Consider the following 12,605-nt stretch of genomic DNA (forward strand, 5'->3'; position numbering starts at 1 on the left):
TATAATTTTTTAATTAATTTTCAAATAAATTTCAAAGTAGCAATGAAAATGTGGCACTAAATCAGTAAAAAATGAAGTTTGTATTCCTGTCCTTATATTCCTTTTAAAATATCAGATATTTTAAAAGTTAGCATTTTCAGAAAGTTAAAAATTAATAAATGCTAAAAAATCTAAAATGAAATATAAAATATCAGTAAGTTTTTGTATCATAGGCATTATTTTTAATCTTCAGGTATTCATCAAATATGTCTAGTATTTTTGTTGAAGCCATCTTGAGCATCCTAACAATCTAGTAGGGAAGTTAATTCTCCATAAACACACTGTTATGACACTCAGTGGTAAGTGTTAATGATAAAGGGGTATGGAATCACACAGGAAAACCTTCTAACTCAAACTGGGCTGGGGAACAACCAGAGAAGGCTTTTTGGAACAAAGCCTTGAAGAATGAATAAAAGATAACAGGGAAGTAGGGTGGAAGGGAAGGACAGAGGAAAGGAGAGAAAAGGCAGGGAAAGCATTCCAGAAAAAAATGTATAAAGACCCTAGGAAGCTAGGTTCATTCAAGTAGATATATCTAACAAATTGTTTGCCGTAGATCTAACATGGACCAAAGGTTAGGATTTAGGCTACAACACACATACACATACGTGCGTGCGTACACACACACACACACACACACACACACTGCTCAAACTCTGGGAAAAACCAACATATAAGGAGCAAGTTGATAAAGAAAACTCACAAAAGACTTTAAGAACAAATATTTAAAGAGCAAAGCCAGGAAAAAGAAATGTATAGAAGCTAAGAGAGGATTTTCAGAAGCAGGGAGAGGACAACAATGTCAAATGCTACTCAAATGTCACCTAAAGTACTGAAAAATATCTATTGCTCAGCAATTAAGTAATTGAAGACCTTAAGGAGAGCAGTTTCAGGCCATCACAGGAGTTAATCTGATTATAGCAGTTTAATGAGTGAATAGGAGGTGGGAGAGTAGGAGGAACTCCATCAAGAACCTTAACTGAAATATTGTTATAGATGAATTACATCTACAACTTATATACTGATTTTCAGTAAATTCATTCCTGGAGATTTAAGATAGAATTGACATATATTTACATTATGTTATATGTCATACATATATATAATATACACAAATAAATTATATGTATAATTTATTTGTATATATATACAAGTTTATACAAATATACATATATGTACATATATATACATATATACAAATATATATACAAATACATTATATATGTATTTATACATATATAATATATTTGTATATATTATATATGACATATAACATAATGTAAATATATGTCAATATATATATAATCATCAAGTCCTACCAAGTCTATCTTTAAAATATATATATATAATTTATTTATATCTATCTTTAAAATATATCTCTTTTAAAGATAATATTTTAAAGATAGACTTGGTAGGACTTGATGATTAACTGATATCAGGGTACCCACTAAACTTGCATCTTCTTGACCCCCTCCTTCCCACCTAGTAACCAAAGCATAAAAACACATATATTATTTATTCTTTTTACAATGTCATCTGACAACCCAAATTAATTCTATAGGAAAGCACAAAATTACTGCATAGAAATGTCATTTGTACATGTCGGGAATTCAGACAATGTGTAATGTGTAGTGTCTTTTTTTATCAAGGAGCTGGTATTGGATAGGATGTGAAAGTGGCTAGTAAGTAGGTGACCATACATCTACATTTGCCTGGGACTGTCCAGGATCCTGTTTTCCTGACATAGTACTCCCTTCACTTCAAAAGTGTTCTGGTTTGCACAATAAAGCATTTGATCACCTTACCTGCAAGCCTTTTTTGAGGAATTATTATCTCAAGTTACTCTAGTAAGGATTAAATCAATAAGACACCAGAGAGATTCTTAAGAAAACTCTTAATTATGTAAGAGTTACTATTACTATAGCTACTTAAGAGAATAATAGATTAAAGTGTACAAACCTTTTGGAGATATGGCCATATTGACATTATCACAATGGAAAATCCTGTAAAGAGGCAAAGTTTGTTATTTATGCTTAAAATGCTTTCATCACTATTTACAGATACAATTTTTTGAACTACAACGTGGACTTTATTTATTTATTTCAATATTTTATTTATTTGACTGAGAGAGCACACAGTGGGAGCAGGAACAGCAGGCTCCCCACTAAGCAAGGAGCCCAACACAATTCGGGGCTTGATCCCAGGACTCTGGGATCATGACTTGAGCCAAAGGCAGATGCTTAACCAATTAAGTCACCCAGGCGCCCAATATATCATTCTTTTTAGAAAGCCTATTTTTAAAAATAATTTAGTTATTAGTTTCATTTTAGTGTATTTTGAATATTGATTTTGATGAAAAGAGGACTAAAATAGTAAACTAATATTTGAAATCAAGGTTACAATTTCACACTCAAGAAACTTATAACAGGTAAAGTGTTTAACATACTAATTAAAATCCAAAGTTAAAATAATTTTCTTCTTTGCTATTAAAATTAAAATTATTACTTATAATTTTAGATAATTAAGTACTAAAAATTAGAAGTATTTTATTTTACTTAATTTTATCTTAATTCCAGTAATAGTTAACAGACAGTGTTATATTACTTTCAGGTGTACAATATAGTGATTCTACACTTCCATATATTACCCAGTGCTCCTCATGACAAGTGCACTCCTTAATCCCCATCCTTTATTTCATCCAACCTCCCACTTCCTCTTCCCCTGACTGGCCATCAGTTTGTTCTCTATAGTTAGTTAAGAGTCTGTTTCTTGATTTTTCTCTCTTTTTTTTTCCTTTGTTTTTTGTTTTGTTTCTTAAATTCCACATATGAATGAAATCATAAGTTATTTGTCTTTCTCTGCCTGACTTATTTCACTTAGCATTATATTCTCTAGCTCCACCCATGTAGCATGTAGTTGCAAATGGCAAGATTTCATTCTATTGATCTGCCTTTCATTGCTTTAATTTGCAGGGGCCAGCTACAGAACCTAAAAAGTAGAGGAAAAGATTTTCCTCCCTGCCACATATACAATAGACTATTATTCAGCCTTAAAAAGAAAGGAAATTCTGATTCATATTATAACATGGATGAATCTTAAGAACATTATGCTAAATAAAACAAACTAGTCACAAAAAGACAAACACTGTATGATTCCATTTATATGAAGTATGTAGAGTAGTCAAATTTGTAGAAACAGAAAGAATGGTGGTTGCCAGGACCTGTGAAGAGGGGGAAATGAGGAGTTTAATGGGTATAGAGTTTTAGTTTTGCAAGTTTGAATAAGTTCTAGATATTGGTTACATAATCATGTAGACAAACAATACTTCTGATCTTAGAAATGCTTAAGATGGGAAATTTTATATTATGTGATTTTTATCAAAATAAATTTAAAAATTAAGTGATATTAAAATAAGATACTTTAGGGGCACCTGGGTGGCTCAGTGGTTAAGCATCTGCCTTCGGCTCAGGTCATGATCCTGGAGTCCTGGGATCAAGCCCCACATCGGGCTCCCAGCTTGGTGGGAAGCCTGCTTCTTCCTCTCCCTCCTCCCCTCCTTGTGTTTTCTCTCTCACTGTCTCTCTCGGTCAAATAAATAAATAAAATCTTTTAAAAAAAAGATACTTTATCTAATTTTTAAAATTATATATAATTTCTAATACTTACCGACACTGCTGAGAAACATAGTAAGATACAGAATCCTAATTGATATCCATCGGCTCTTATAATGCTCTTCAGTTTCTATAATATCCCATTCTCTAGGATTAAAGAAGAAAAAAGTAGTATAATGTTATCTCATTATGTACAAAACTTTCTCTGGCATAATTTAATTTTCTTTCTTCTAAAGTAATTAAAAAATAGGACAGAGATATAATTTACTAATATTGGTTTCTGCTGTACTAATTATTTATGAATAAGTATTATTTTTTTGAATTTCCATGGATTATATTAATGCATCATTACACACAGAAACTTGGGAGACATGAGGTAGCTTAAAAGGGGTAACATTTTGTCAACTTAATTATTTCGCTACCATTGACCTGCTACAAATTGAGTGTTGGAATTTGTTAAAGTAACAAATTAAATAAAGTGTATCAAAATAAACTAGCTATAACAACTAGATCTCCTATGGATGGGATACACAACTATTACATATTTAAAAAAATTAATTACTGCCATCATTATGACATGTTCTATTTGATGATAGTAAAGTGACTTTGCTGCAGGAAGCTATTTTGGCTGGGTACTTTCAGCAAAATTAATGTAGAAGTGACACCAGAAAAGTCTGATGTGACATTCCTAGGCCTGGGACCTCTTGAACACTTGGCTTTGCTCCAACATGGGTTACCAGACAAGTTCTATTTATGGACTAAAGAGTCCAAGGTCTCTCTAGACTAGGGTTGATCTTTCATATAAACCTGTGACACACTCCAGGCAAGTATATTAAGCATACATCCTGCTCCAGTCAGGTGATACATGAGGGTGTATATGGATTCATGACATTTTCACACTCACATACAGAAAGAGTTAACAAATTTACCTTAATATGAGCCTTGTATTTTCAAATAATTAAGACAAGCACAATAGACAAAATGCCTTATGTTCCAAAGTTATTTTCTAAAATAGACCTTAGAACTATCAAATAGCCATACCACCCTGTGATTATGACCTGAACTGAAATCAAGGGTTGGGGGCTTAAAACGAACTACCGGGACTTCACCAAGTTAAAAAGATTTGCACAGCAAAGGACACAGTCGACAAAACCAAAAGACAACCAACAGAATGGGAGAAGATATTTGCAAATGTCTTATCAGATAAAGGGCTAATATCCAAAATCTATAAAGAATTTATCAAACTCAATACCCAAAGAACAAACAATCCAATCAAGAAATGGGCAGAAGACATGAACGACGTTTCTCAAAGAAGACAAATGGCCAACAGACACATGAAAAAATGCTCACCATCACTCAGCATCAGGGAAATACAAATCAAAACCACAATGAGAAACCACCTCGTATCAGTCAGAATGGATAAAATTAGCAAGTCAGGAAATGACAGGTGTTGGTGAGTATGCAAAGAAAGGGGAACCCTCTTACGTTGCTGGTGGGAAAGCAAGCTGGTGCAGCCACTCTGGAAAACAGTATGGAGGTTCCTCAAAAAGTTGAAAATAGAGCTACCCTATGACCCAGCAATTGCACTACTGGGTATTTATCCAAAGATAAAAATGTAGTGGTCCAAGGGGGGCCCTGCACCCCAATGTTTATAGCAGCAATGTCCACAGTAGCCAAACTATGCAAAGAAACCAGATGTCCATCAACAAATGAATGGATGAAGAAGATGTGGTATATATAGACAATGGAATATTACTCAGCCATAAAAAATGAAATCTTGCCATTTGCAATGATGTGGATGGAACTAGAGGGTATTATGCTAAGGGAAATAAGTCAATCAGAGAAAGACAATTATCATATGATCTCACTGATAAGTGGAATTTAAGAAACAAAACAGAGGATTATAGGGGAAGAGAGGAAAAAATAAAACAAGATGAAACCAGAGAGAGAGACAAATGATGAAATTCTTTTTATTTTTTTTAAAGATCTGATTTATTTATTTGACAGAGATCACAAGTAGGCAGAGAGGCAGGCAGAGAGAGAGGGGGAAGCAGGCTCCCTGCTGAGCAGAGAGCCCGATGCGGGGCTTGATCCCAGGATCCTGGGATCATGACCCGAGCCAAAGGCAGAGGCTTTAACCCACTGAGCCACCCAGGCGCCCCCGATAAGAGATTCTTAATCACAGGAAATAAATTGAAGGTTGCTGGAGGGGAGAGGGATGGGGTGATGGGGCAACTGGGTGATGGAAATTTTTTTTTTTTAAAGATTTTATCTATTTGACAAGAGAGAGAGAGACAGTGAGAGGAACACAAGCCGGGGGAGTGGGAAAGGGACGAGATGGCTTCTGAGCAGGGAACCGGATGCAGGCCCGATCCCAGGACCTCCGGGATCATGACCCAAGCCAAAGGTAGATGCTTAAGGACTGAGCCACCCAGGCAATCCCGGTGGTTGGAGGCCTTAACTAACTTAGCTACCCAGGTGCCCCAAGTTACCATTTTTATTATATTTTCTTAATTGTGATGATTCAACCAACCATGTCACATGGCTAAGATTGAGTATTCTGAAGGTTTCTTTCTTGTATCAAAGAGGCACAAGAAGGAATCCCGCACTTCCAAGATAATTTGTCAAACTTGTAACTTAAAAACTAGGAAGAATACACAAAATCCTGGAGGAAATTTTTCACCAAAATAAGTCAGATAAAATTTAACAGGGATAAGCAAAAAGTGCCAAATTTAGGTTCAACAGATCATGATTTAATACAAGGAGACTTGGGTAAACAGCAGTACTTTATTTTCAAAAAATGACTCTGGATCTACTGAGGGAAAAATAAAACTATGTATTTACCAGAGAGAGCATTTGTGAACTACTGGAGAGCAAAAAAGAGCCCATATTCAAAGAAGATAAGAGAAAAAAGTGTGTGCTCACTGACAGAATAGTGCAATGGTGTTACAGTATAAAATTTAGAAGACAAAAATAAATTGAGAATATTCTATAAGGATACGCTCTATAAGACCAGAGTCCTAGTAATATCAGTATTACAGAAATTACACTAAAGTTGCAAAGAAAAATTTTAAGCACCTATTAACCTTTTAGGATATTCTAAAAGAGGGATCAGCGAACTATAGTATTTAGTCCAAATCCAACCTATCATGAGTTTCTAGATCACCAGTTTCTACTGGAGAATAGATTTTACAGATGAATATTCGTGAGCAACTTGTTAGAAAACATCAACTTTTAACTCTAGTTAAGCAAAATGTCACCCTTAAAAAAGAAATTCTATTCCTCTTATGGATTTGTACTGCAAAAAATTTTATTCACTTATATTTTAAATTTCATTACTAAAATTTTTTTGAGAATTTGCTTTCTTTCTTGTTATCTAAGTACCCAAATAATATCTTTAGTTTTGCCTCTTGTCCTTCAAATCCTAAAATATTTACCATCTGGGCCTTTACAGAAAAAATTTGTCAATACCTTGTTCTCTTAAACACTACAGATGGGGTCAGTGTAGACCACTGAGGACTCGTGAGATCAGTATATTAAAATAAACCTTCTTAGTGAAGAAAAGTTGGTGGTAAACTAGGCTGAAATTTCTACAATTTACTCATAGGGAAAAGGGCTTTCCAATTAGTTATATATATGTTCACGTTACCAAGGAATCTATGTTTTAAAAGACAGAATACTTACTGAATTATCCTTAAAAGAAACCCTTATTAAAAAAATACACCCTTATTTTCAAAATGCTAAATCTAGAATCTCAATCAAGTATTGTTCATGGACAGAACATCTGAATTTAGATGCATCCTAATGAGCCTCAATCACTCAGACATAACTGAAACATAAGAGTATATAACAGTAAGAAGTAGATTTATTTGGACACAGTGACAGAATATATACCGTAAGACCACATCTAACTCAAGGATCCTGAATCTATCTGAAAAATAGCCAAGAACCAGGTAGAAGCAAAAAGAACTTTGAGAAATCCAAATGTCACAAAGTCTCTATGCGCTGAAGCACATGCACTTGACTAAGAGAGATGGTTAGTCCTTAGTCATAGCTTCCATGTTCTAACTGCACATAAATCTATTAAGTTTAGAAATGGCTTTCAAAGCAGCAGCGAACTAGAAATCTCAAAAGCTGGGAGAAGAGAGGTTGCTGACAGCAACAAAAATAAGAGCTGTCAATACATAACAAATCCATGATGAGGAATAGTCTGCTAGCAACAGAACAGGTAGAAAAACTAAAAAGCAGACATAAAACTTTGAACGTGTAGCAAGTATAGAGTAAATTAGTAAGAATATAGTGTAAAAGGCGCCTGGGTGGCTCAGTAGGTTAAGCATCTGCCTCCAGCTCTGGGCGCCCTGCATGGAGCTCCCTGCTCCGTGGGAGTCTGCTTCTCCATCTGCCCTTCACCCAGCTCATGCTCTCTCTATCAAATAAATAAATAAAATCTCAAAAAAAAAAAGTAGTGTAAAATAAACTAGTATAGAAGCAAATAGTCCAAAATGTCTCAATAGGCCCTGAGTACATTCTTCTATTATAGAATATTTCGGGATTGATAATAATTATATTGATCTCAAGGTAAAATGTACATAAAATCGCAACACATATATTCCGTTCAGTAAATTGGGGACCAGGGAAATACACTGTCCAAAGAGTTTCAAACAAAGTCGTTAAAATCAAAGTTTAGTTCTTAGGAGAGACAAATGTGCAAAAATTCACACGGTCGTTGACAGCTGAACTGTATATTTATTAATTTGCTTGATAAATTATGTTTCAAACAAAGTAACACTTAATTCCGTTTTCCGAAAGACAAAAATGCTTAATTGCATAGTAAGAGACAAACCGAACAATTCTGAATCACTGTCCATAAAGCAGGATCAAAACAACCAGAAATATAAGGGTCGAACCACAGTTCATCCTTAAACGCTAAGAAATTAGTCTTCATATATTTGGCATAGAAGAAAGCTGTGCTCATTTTATACAGGTTTACTTGCTAACGAAGTATCAAAAAGTTATCACGCAATTAAGCCAATACTAAGGTTTCTTCAAGTATCGATTAAAACCATCATTTTAGAGCTTTCGTGAAACGTGTAAAAGTGATCAGCTCCGTAGGGGAATGGAGAATGCGGCGGCTTAATGCTGCAACACTGCTGGGAGTGAAGGTTCAAGGGGGCAGCGCGAATTTCTCCAACACCTTCAACAGAGCTCGCTGGCTCATCGCGACGCGCGGCCGAATTTCTTTCCTCTGCAGCAGGAGCATTACATCACGCGGTCTCGCGCGAACGGCCACGGCCCCCGCCGCCCTGAAACCTACGTTCGACCCCAGGAGGCGGACGCCGGGAAAGGCACTAGTCCCAAGAGCGTAGGAAGGTGAGGGGGCCTTCCCCCAACATCCGCTCACCTGCTTCCCGGTGTGCGGTTGCCTAAAAGCGGGTCCTCCTCGGCCTCGATCCCCGGGCTCGCCATAGTTACATCGCCCACAAGGCGGTGTGAGAACAACTCTCGCGACACATCCTGCTCCCTCCCATCCCACTCGTCCAAGCTGTCAAAACAAGCCAGCAAGTGCGCGTGCGTGCTCGGCAACTAGAAGTGGGCGGAGCGGCCCGAGGTCAGAGAGGGAGTCACGGGGGAGTCCCGACTGCGCCGGGCGGGAAGAGGTCAGGGGTAGGGCCCTGTGTCCTAGTACTCCTCCTTTGGTTCGCGTTTCTTCGCCAACCCCGACTGCTTGAGAGAGCCGGGGAGGGTTCAGGGCGTGCCTAAACAGCTACCCCGCCCCGTGCTCGTCCCTCTCATTAGACTTGGCTGTCTGGGAATTTTACTCTTGGGTTCCTGGAGAGGTTCCTGTCACTGCATTTGTGGCTCCGACGGAAGGCAAGTCTTGGGAGCCAGGGGAAGGACAGCGCCAGCAGACTCGGCTGGCAGGACAGCAGGCACCCTAAGAACGGCCAGTAAGTAAGTAGCCCGTCTGGGCCGCGCTCCGGGAGCCTCTCGACACATTGCGTACGTGCCAGGAAGCAGGGACTCGGGGCGCAAGGCTTGGCGGGAGACGCGGGGGTCCCGGGCGCTGGACAAGGCTGTAGGGCACGTTTTGGCCTAGGCTGGCGGGCGGTCTCCTGTCCCTGTGGAAGGTGGAATTGTCTTGGCGCTGTTGTTTTCTCGCTCGGCTAACTATAAAGGCTAACTACCCTCCCTGTACTGCCTTGTTAGGGCCTTGATGGGGGCTTTGAAGGTGGGGTGCAGCCCTTTCTAATCTGCTGATCCTCAGATCGACATCTCACTGTCTCCAGCGCCTACTGGGGGATTCAGTCTTGCAAGATACCACTAGCAGACCCTGCTGCTGTAACCTAGAGGTTAGAGAAGGCCCAGCACGAGTTTAGTAATGATCAGCTCCTTTTATCATGAAGAAGATGACTTTTTTAGAAAACAGGGGTGTTCTGTTTTGTTTTGTTTCGGTAGATCTTGATGCTGTCTCTTTCCTGGTGCTTACATATTAACATTTTACTTCTACAAGTAGACTTGTAAGGTATTTGGTAGCAGTAGTCATTATGAGTGTCATAATTGTTTTATTAGTGCTAGTATATTCTCATGTGATTTCATTTGGTTACAACTGTCCTATGAGATAGGTAAAGCAGACACGTTTCTATTTTATAGAGAACTAAGATTCAGAGAAGTTGACAATTTTACCCAGTCACTTGGAGTGAAGAAAGTGGCAGAGTTGGGACTCAATTCAGTTCTTTCAACTAATATTTATAAGCAGTTACCTATGTCAGACCCTGTATTAGTTATCTGTTGTGTAGTATATGCCATCTCTTCTAACCTTTGTCTTGTTTGTGACCTTCTGTTTATTCTGTCAGGCACATTCCACTCATGAGCAGCTAAACTTGAAATTTGTTTTCTATTAGTTGAGAACTATTTTCTGAATCCAGACTTGATATTTTGTGCATGGATTCAGTTTTGCAGATTTGTTTGCAACAGTTCAGAAACTTATCAGAATCCTATGACTGGTTCCAAGAAGGTAAATAGGTTAAAAAAATTAATATTTTTTTGCCATAACATTGATTTAATGTATCATTGACTTCTAATCCCTGAAGTCTAGCACTGTGTGTGTGTGTGTGTGTGTGTGTGTATTTCACAAAGGGACAGAATAATCTAGCAGAATAATTGCTAGATGAATATATGGTGAGTGAGTGCTTAATGACTTGCCTCATTTAATCCCTACAACAGTCTTCTGAGTTGGAATTGTGTAAGCATAGAAAGAAAGTGAAAGCGTGAAGAATAGTTAATTTTCCTAGGATCAACACCACAAATAAATAACAGAGCAAAAATCCAAGAAATACAGGACTCCTGAATGTAAAGCCTGTGCTTTTTCACAGCAGCCTTCCTATGAAAAGAATTTTAAGAAGAATCTTTTCCTGTACCTTTAAAATATATCAAAACAGGTGACCAATTTTTATATAAATTGAATAATTTGCTACTGTGTGGATAGTAGGCCAGGTATTATTCCCCTTTTATAGATTAAGGTGGCACTCAAGGTCACATTGCTAGTGAAGGAACCCAGGTCTTCTGACACTGCTATTTTCCATTGCTACCTCCAAGTGATGACTTTAGACCACAAAAGTACGTGGAATGAGTGTGTGTAAAACTGGTGAAATCTAAATAAGCTCTATGTATTGTACCATAGGAAAAAAAGAAAGAAAAAAACATCATTTCTTAGGAACATTGCATCCAAACACAGTAAACATTTAAGAAATCTTTTAAAAATCTTAATTACTTTCTTTAAATCCCGTGGAAAAGAAGAGCTAAATTTGAAAAAAGAGTAGATTATTTGCTGAATGTTTCACATAAGGGTGTGAGACAATCACCTGTTGAATTTCCTTAGATGACTGCTTAGAATAGATAGCTACCCCTCAAAACAAATGAACAAATAAACTTCCTATTTATGTATCAACTTTATGAGGATAAAAATGCAGAAAAAAATAGGATTTTAATGTTTAAATGCTGAAGTATTAGAGTGATAGGAGATAAAAGTACTATATGGCATACAGACACTGAGTGCCACTTCAGCAATAGAGCTCATTTCTAGGAAAGACTTCATTTGTTGGCACTGTAATAGAACTTCTACTTTTGTAGAAGTTTGTTTTTGTAGAAGTACTTTGAGTTTTCCTTTAGCATTGCCTATATAAAAGTGAAGATGATAATTGTATCAGTTGGGCTTGACACATACTTAAAAAATGGGTCTGTCTCTGCAGAATTCACTGGTCAATCCAGCCAGACGTAGGAGCTTTAAGTATCTGATGTGGCTGTAGATGGTGCCTCTTTTTGGTGAACTGGAGTTATCTTTACCCTGTACTTGGATTATTATCTGTTCATGGTGACACTAGATAGCAGTTAGCCTTACCTAGACTTAGGTGTTTAGGACATCCCAAAAAACCTAGACCTTAATATTGTTCTTGGGACTGAAGTGGGATTTAAGAAGTTCTTTGTAATCCTAAATGCCATAGCCAAAATTACAGCAGGTTATGTGTGTTTTTGATTTGCTTTCTATAAATTATTGGTCAGTGGTTTACTGCAGGTAAATATAGCAAGGAATATGCTCTCTCTAGATTTGGAGTGCTGATTGTTATGGCCTATATTATATGGAATTAAAGTGATTTAGAAAGCTTTTCTGGTATAGGGTTGAAAATGAGAAATAACTAAACAACTTAGGCATATAATAAACTTGCTACCTTATAAAATATTTGAAGAGCTCATTGTTCTCAGATCCTTTCCTGCTTCTCTTGAACTTTTTGCTTTTGTATATTTGCCTTTGTTTACCATCTTAGAAGAATATTGGGTAGAAAAATGGGATGTCTCATGAACAGTGTTCTTCTTACTGTAAAATACGAGTGTTGGAATTTTGGGGTTATTTGTTTATTTATTTATTTTTTAAAAAAGATTAAAAATATATATATATAT

General features: G+C 36.9%; 2 protein-coding genes across 3 annotated transcripts in view; one reads left to right on the forward strand and one right to left on the reverse strand.

The window, feature by feature from the left end:
- Positions 1-9,188, reverse strand: part of MFSD8 (major facilitator superfamily domain containing 8) — a 33,411-nt gene extending 24,223 nt beyond the window's left edge. For both annotated transcript variants that reach the window (XM_080797770.1, XM_080797769.1), the window contains exons 1-3: positions 9,052-9,188; positions 3,706-3,797; positions 1,999-2,042 (exon numbers count right to left, since the gene is read on the reverse strand). In XM_080797770.1, coding sequence (XP_080653896.1) covers positions 1,999-2,042; positions 3,706-3,797; positions 9,052-9,116 — 201 coding nt within the window. In that variant the 5' untranslated portion in view covers positions 9,117-9,188. The remainder of the gene's footprint in view (positions 1-1,998; positions 2,043-3,705; positions 3,798-9,051) is intronic.
- Positions 9,189-9,489: 301 nt separating this feature from the next.
- ABHD18 (abhydrolase domain containing 18) overlaps positions 9,490-12,605 on the forward strand; it is a 57,412-nt gene continuing 54,296 nt past the window's right edge. Inside the window, exon 1 of the mRNA XM_080797771.1 lies at positions 9,490-9,598. The gene's annotated coding sequence lies outside the window, so the exon portion shown is untranslated. The remainder of the gene's footprint in view (positions 9,599-12,605) is intronic.

This window comes from Martes martes, assembly GCF_963455335.1.
Source record: "Martes martes genome assembly, chromosome: 2".
Classification (NCBI taxonomy): domain Eukaryota; kingdom Metazoa; phylum Chordata; class Mammalia; order Carnivora; family Mustelidae; genus Martes; species Martes martes.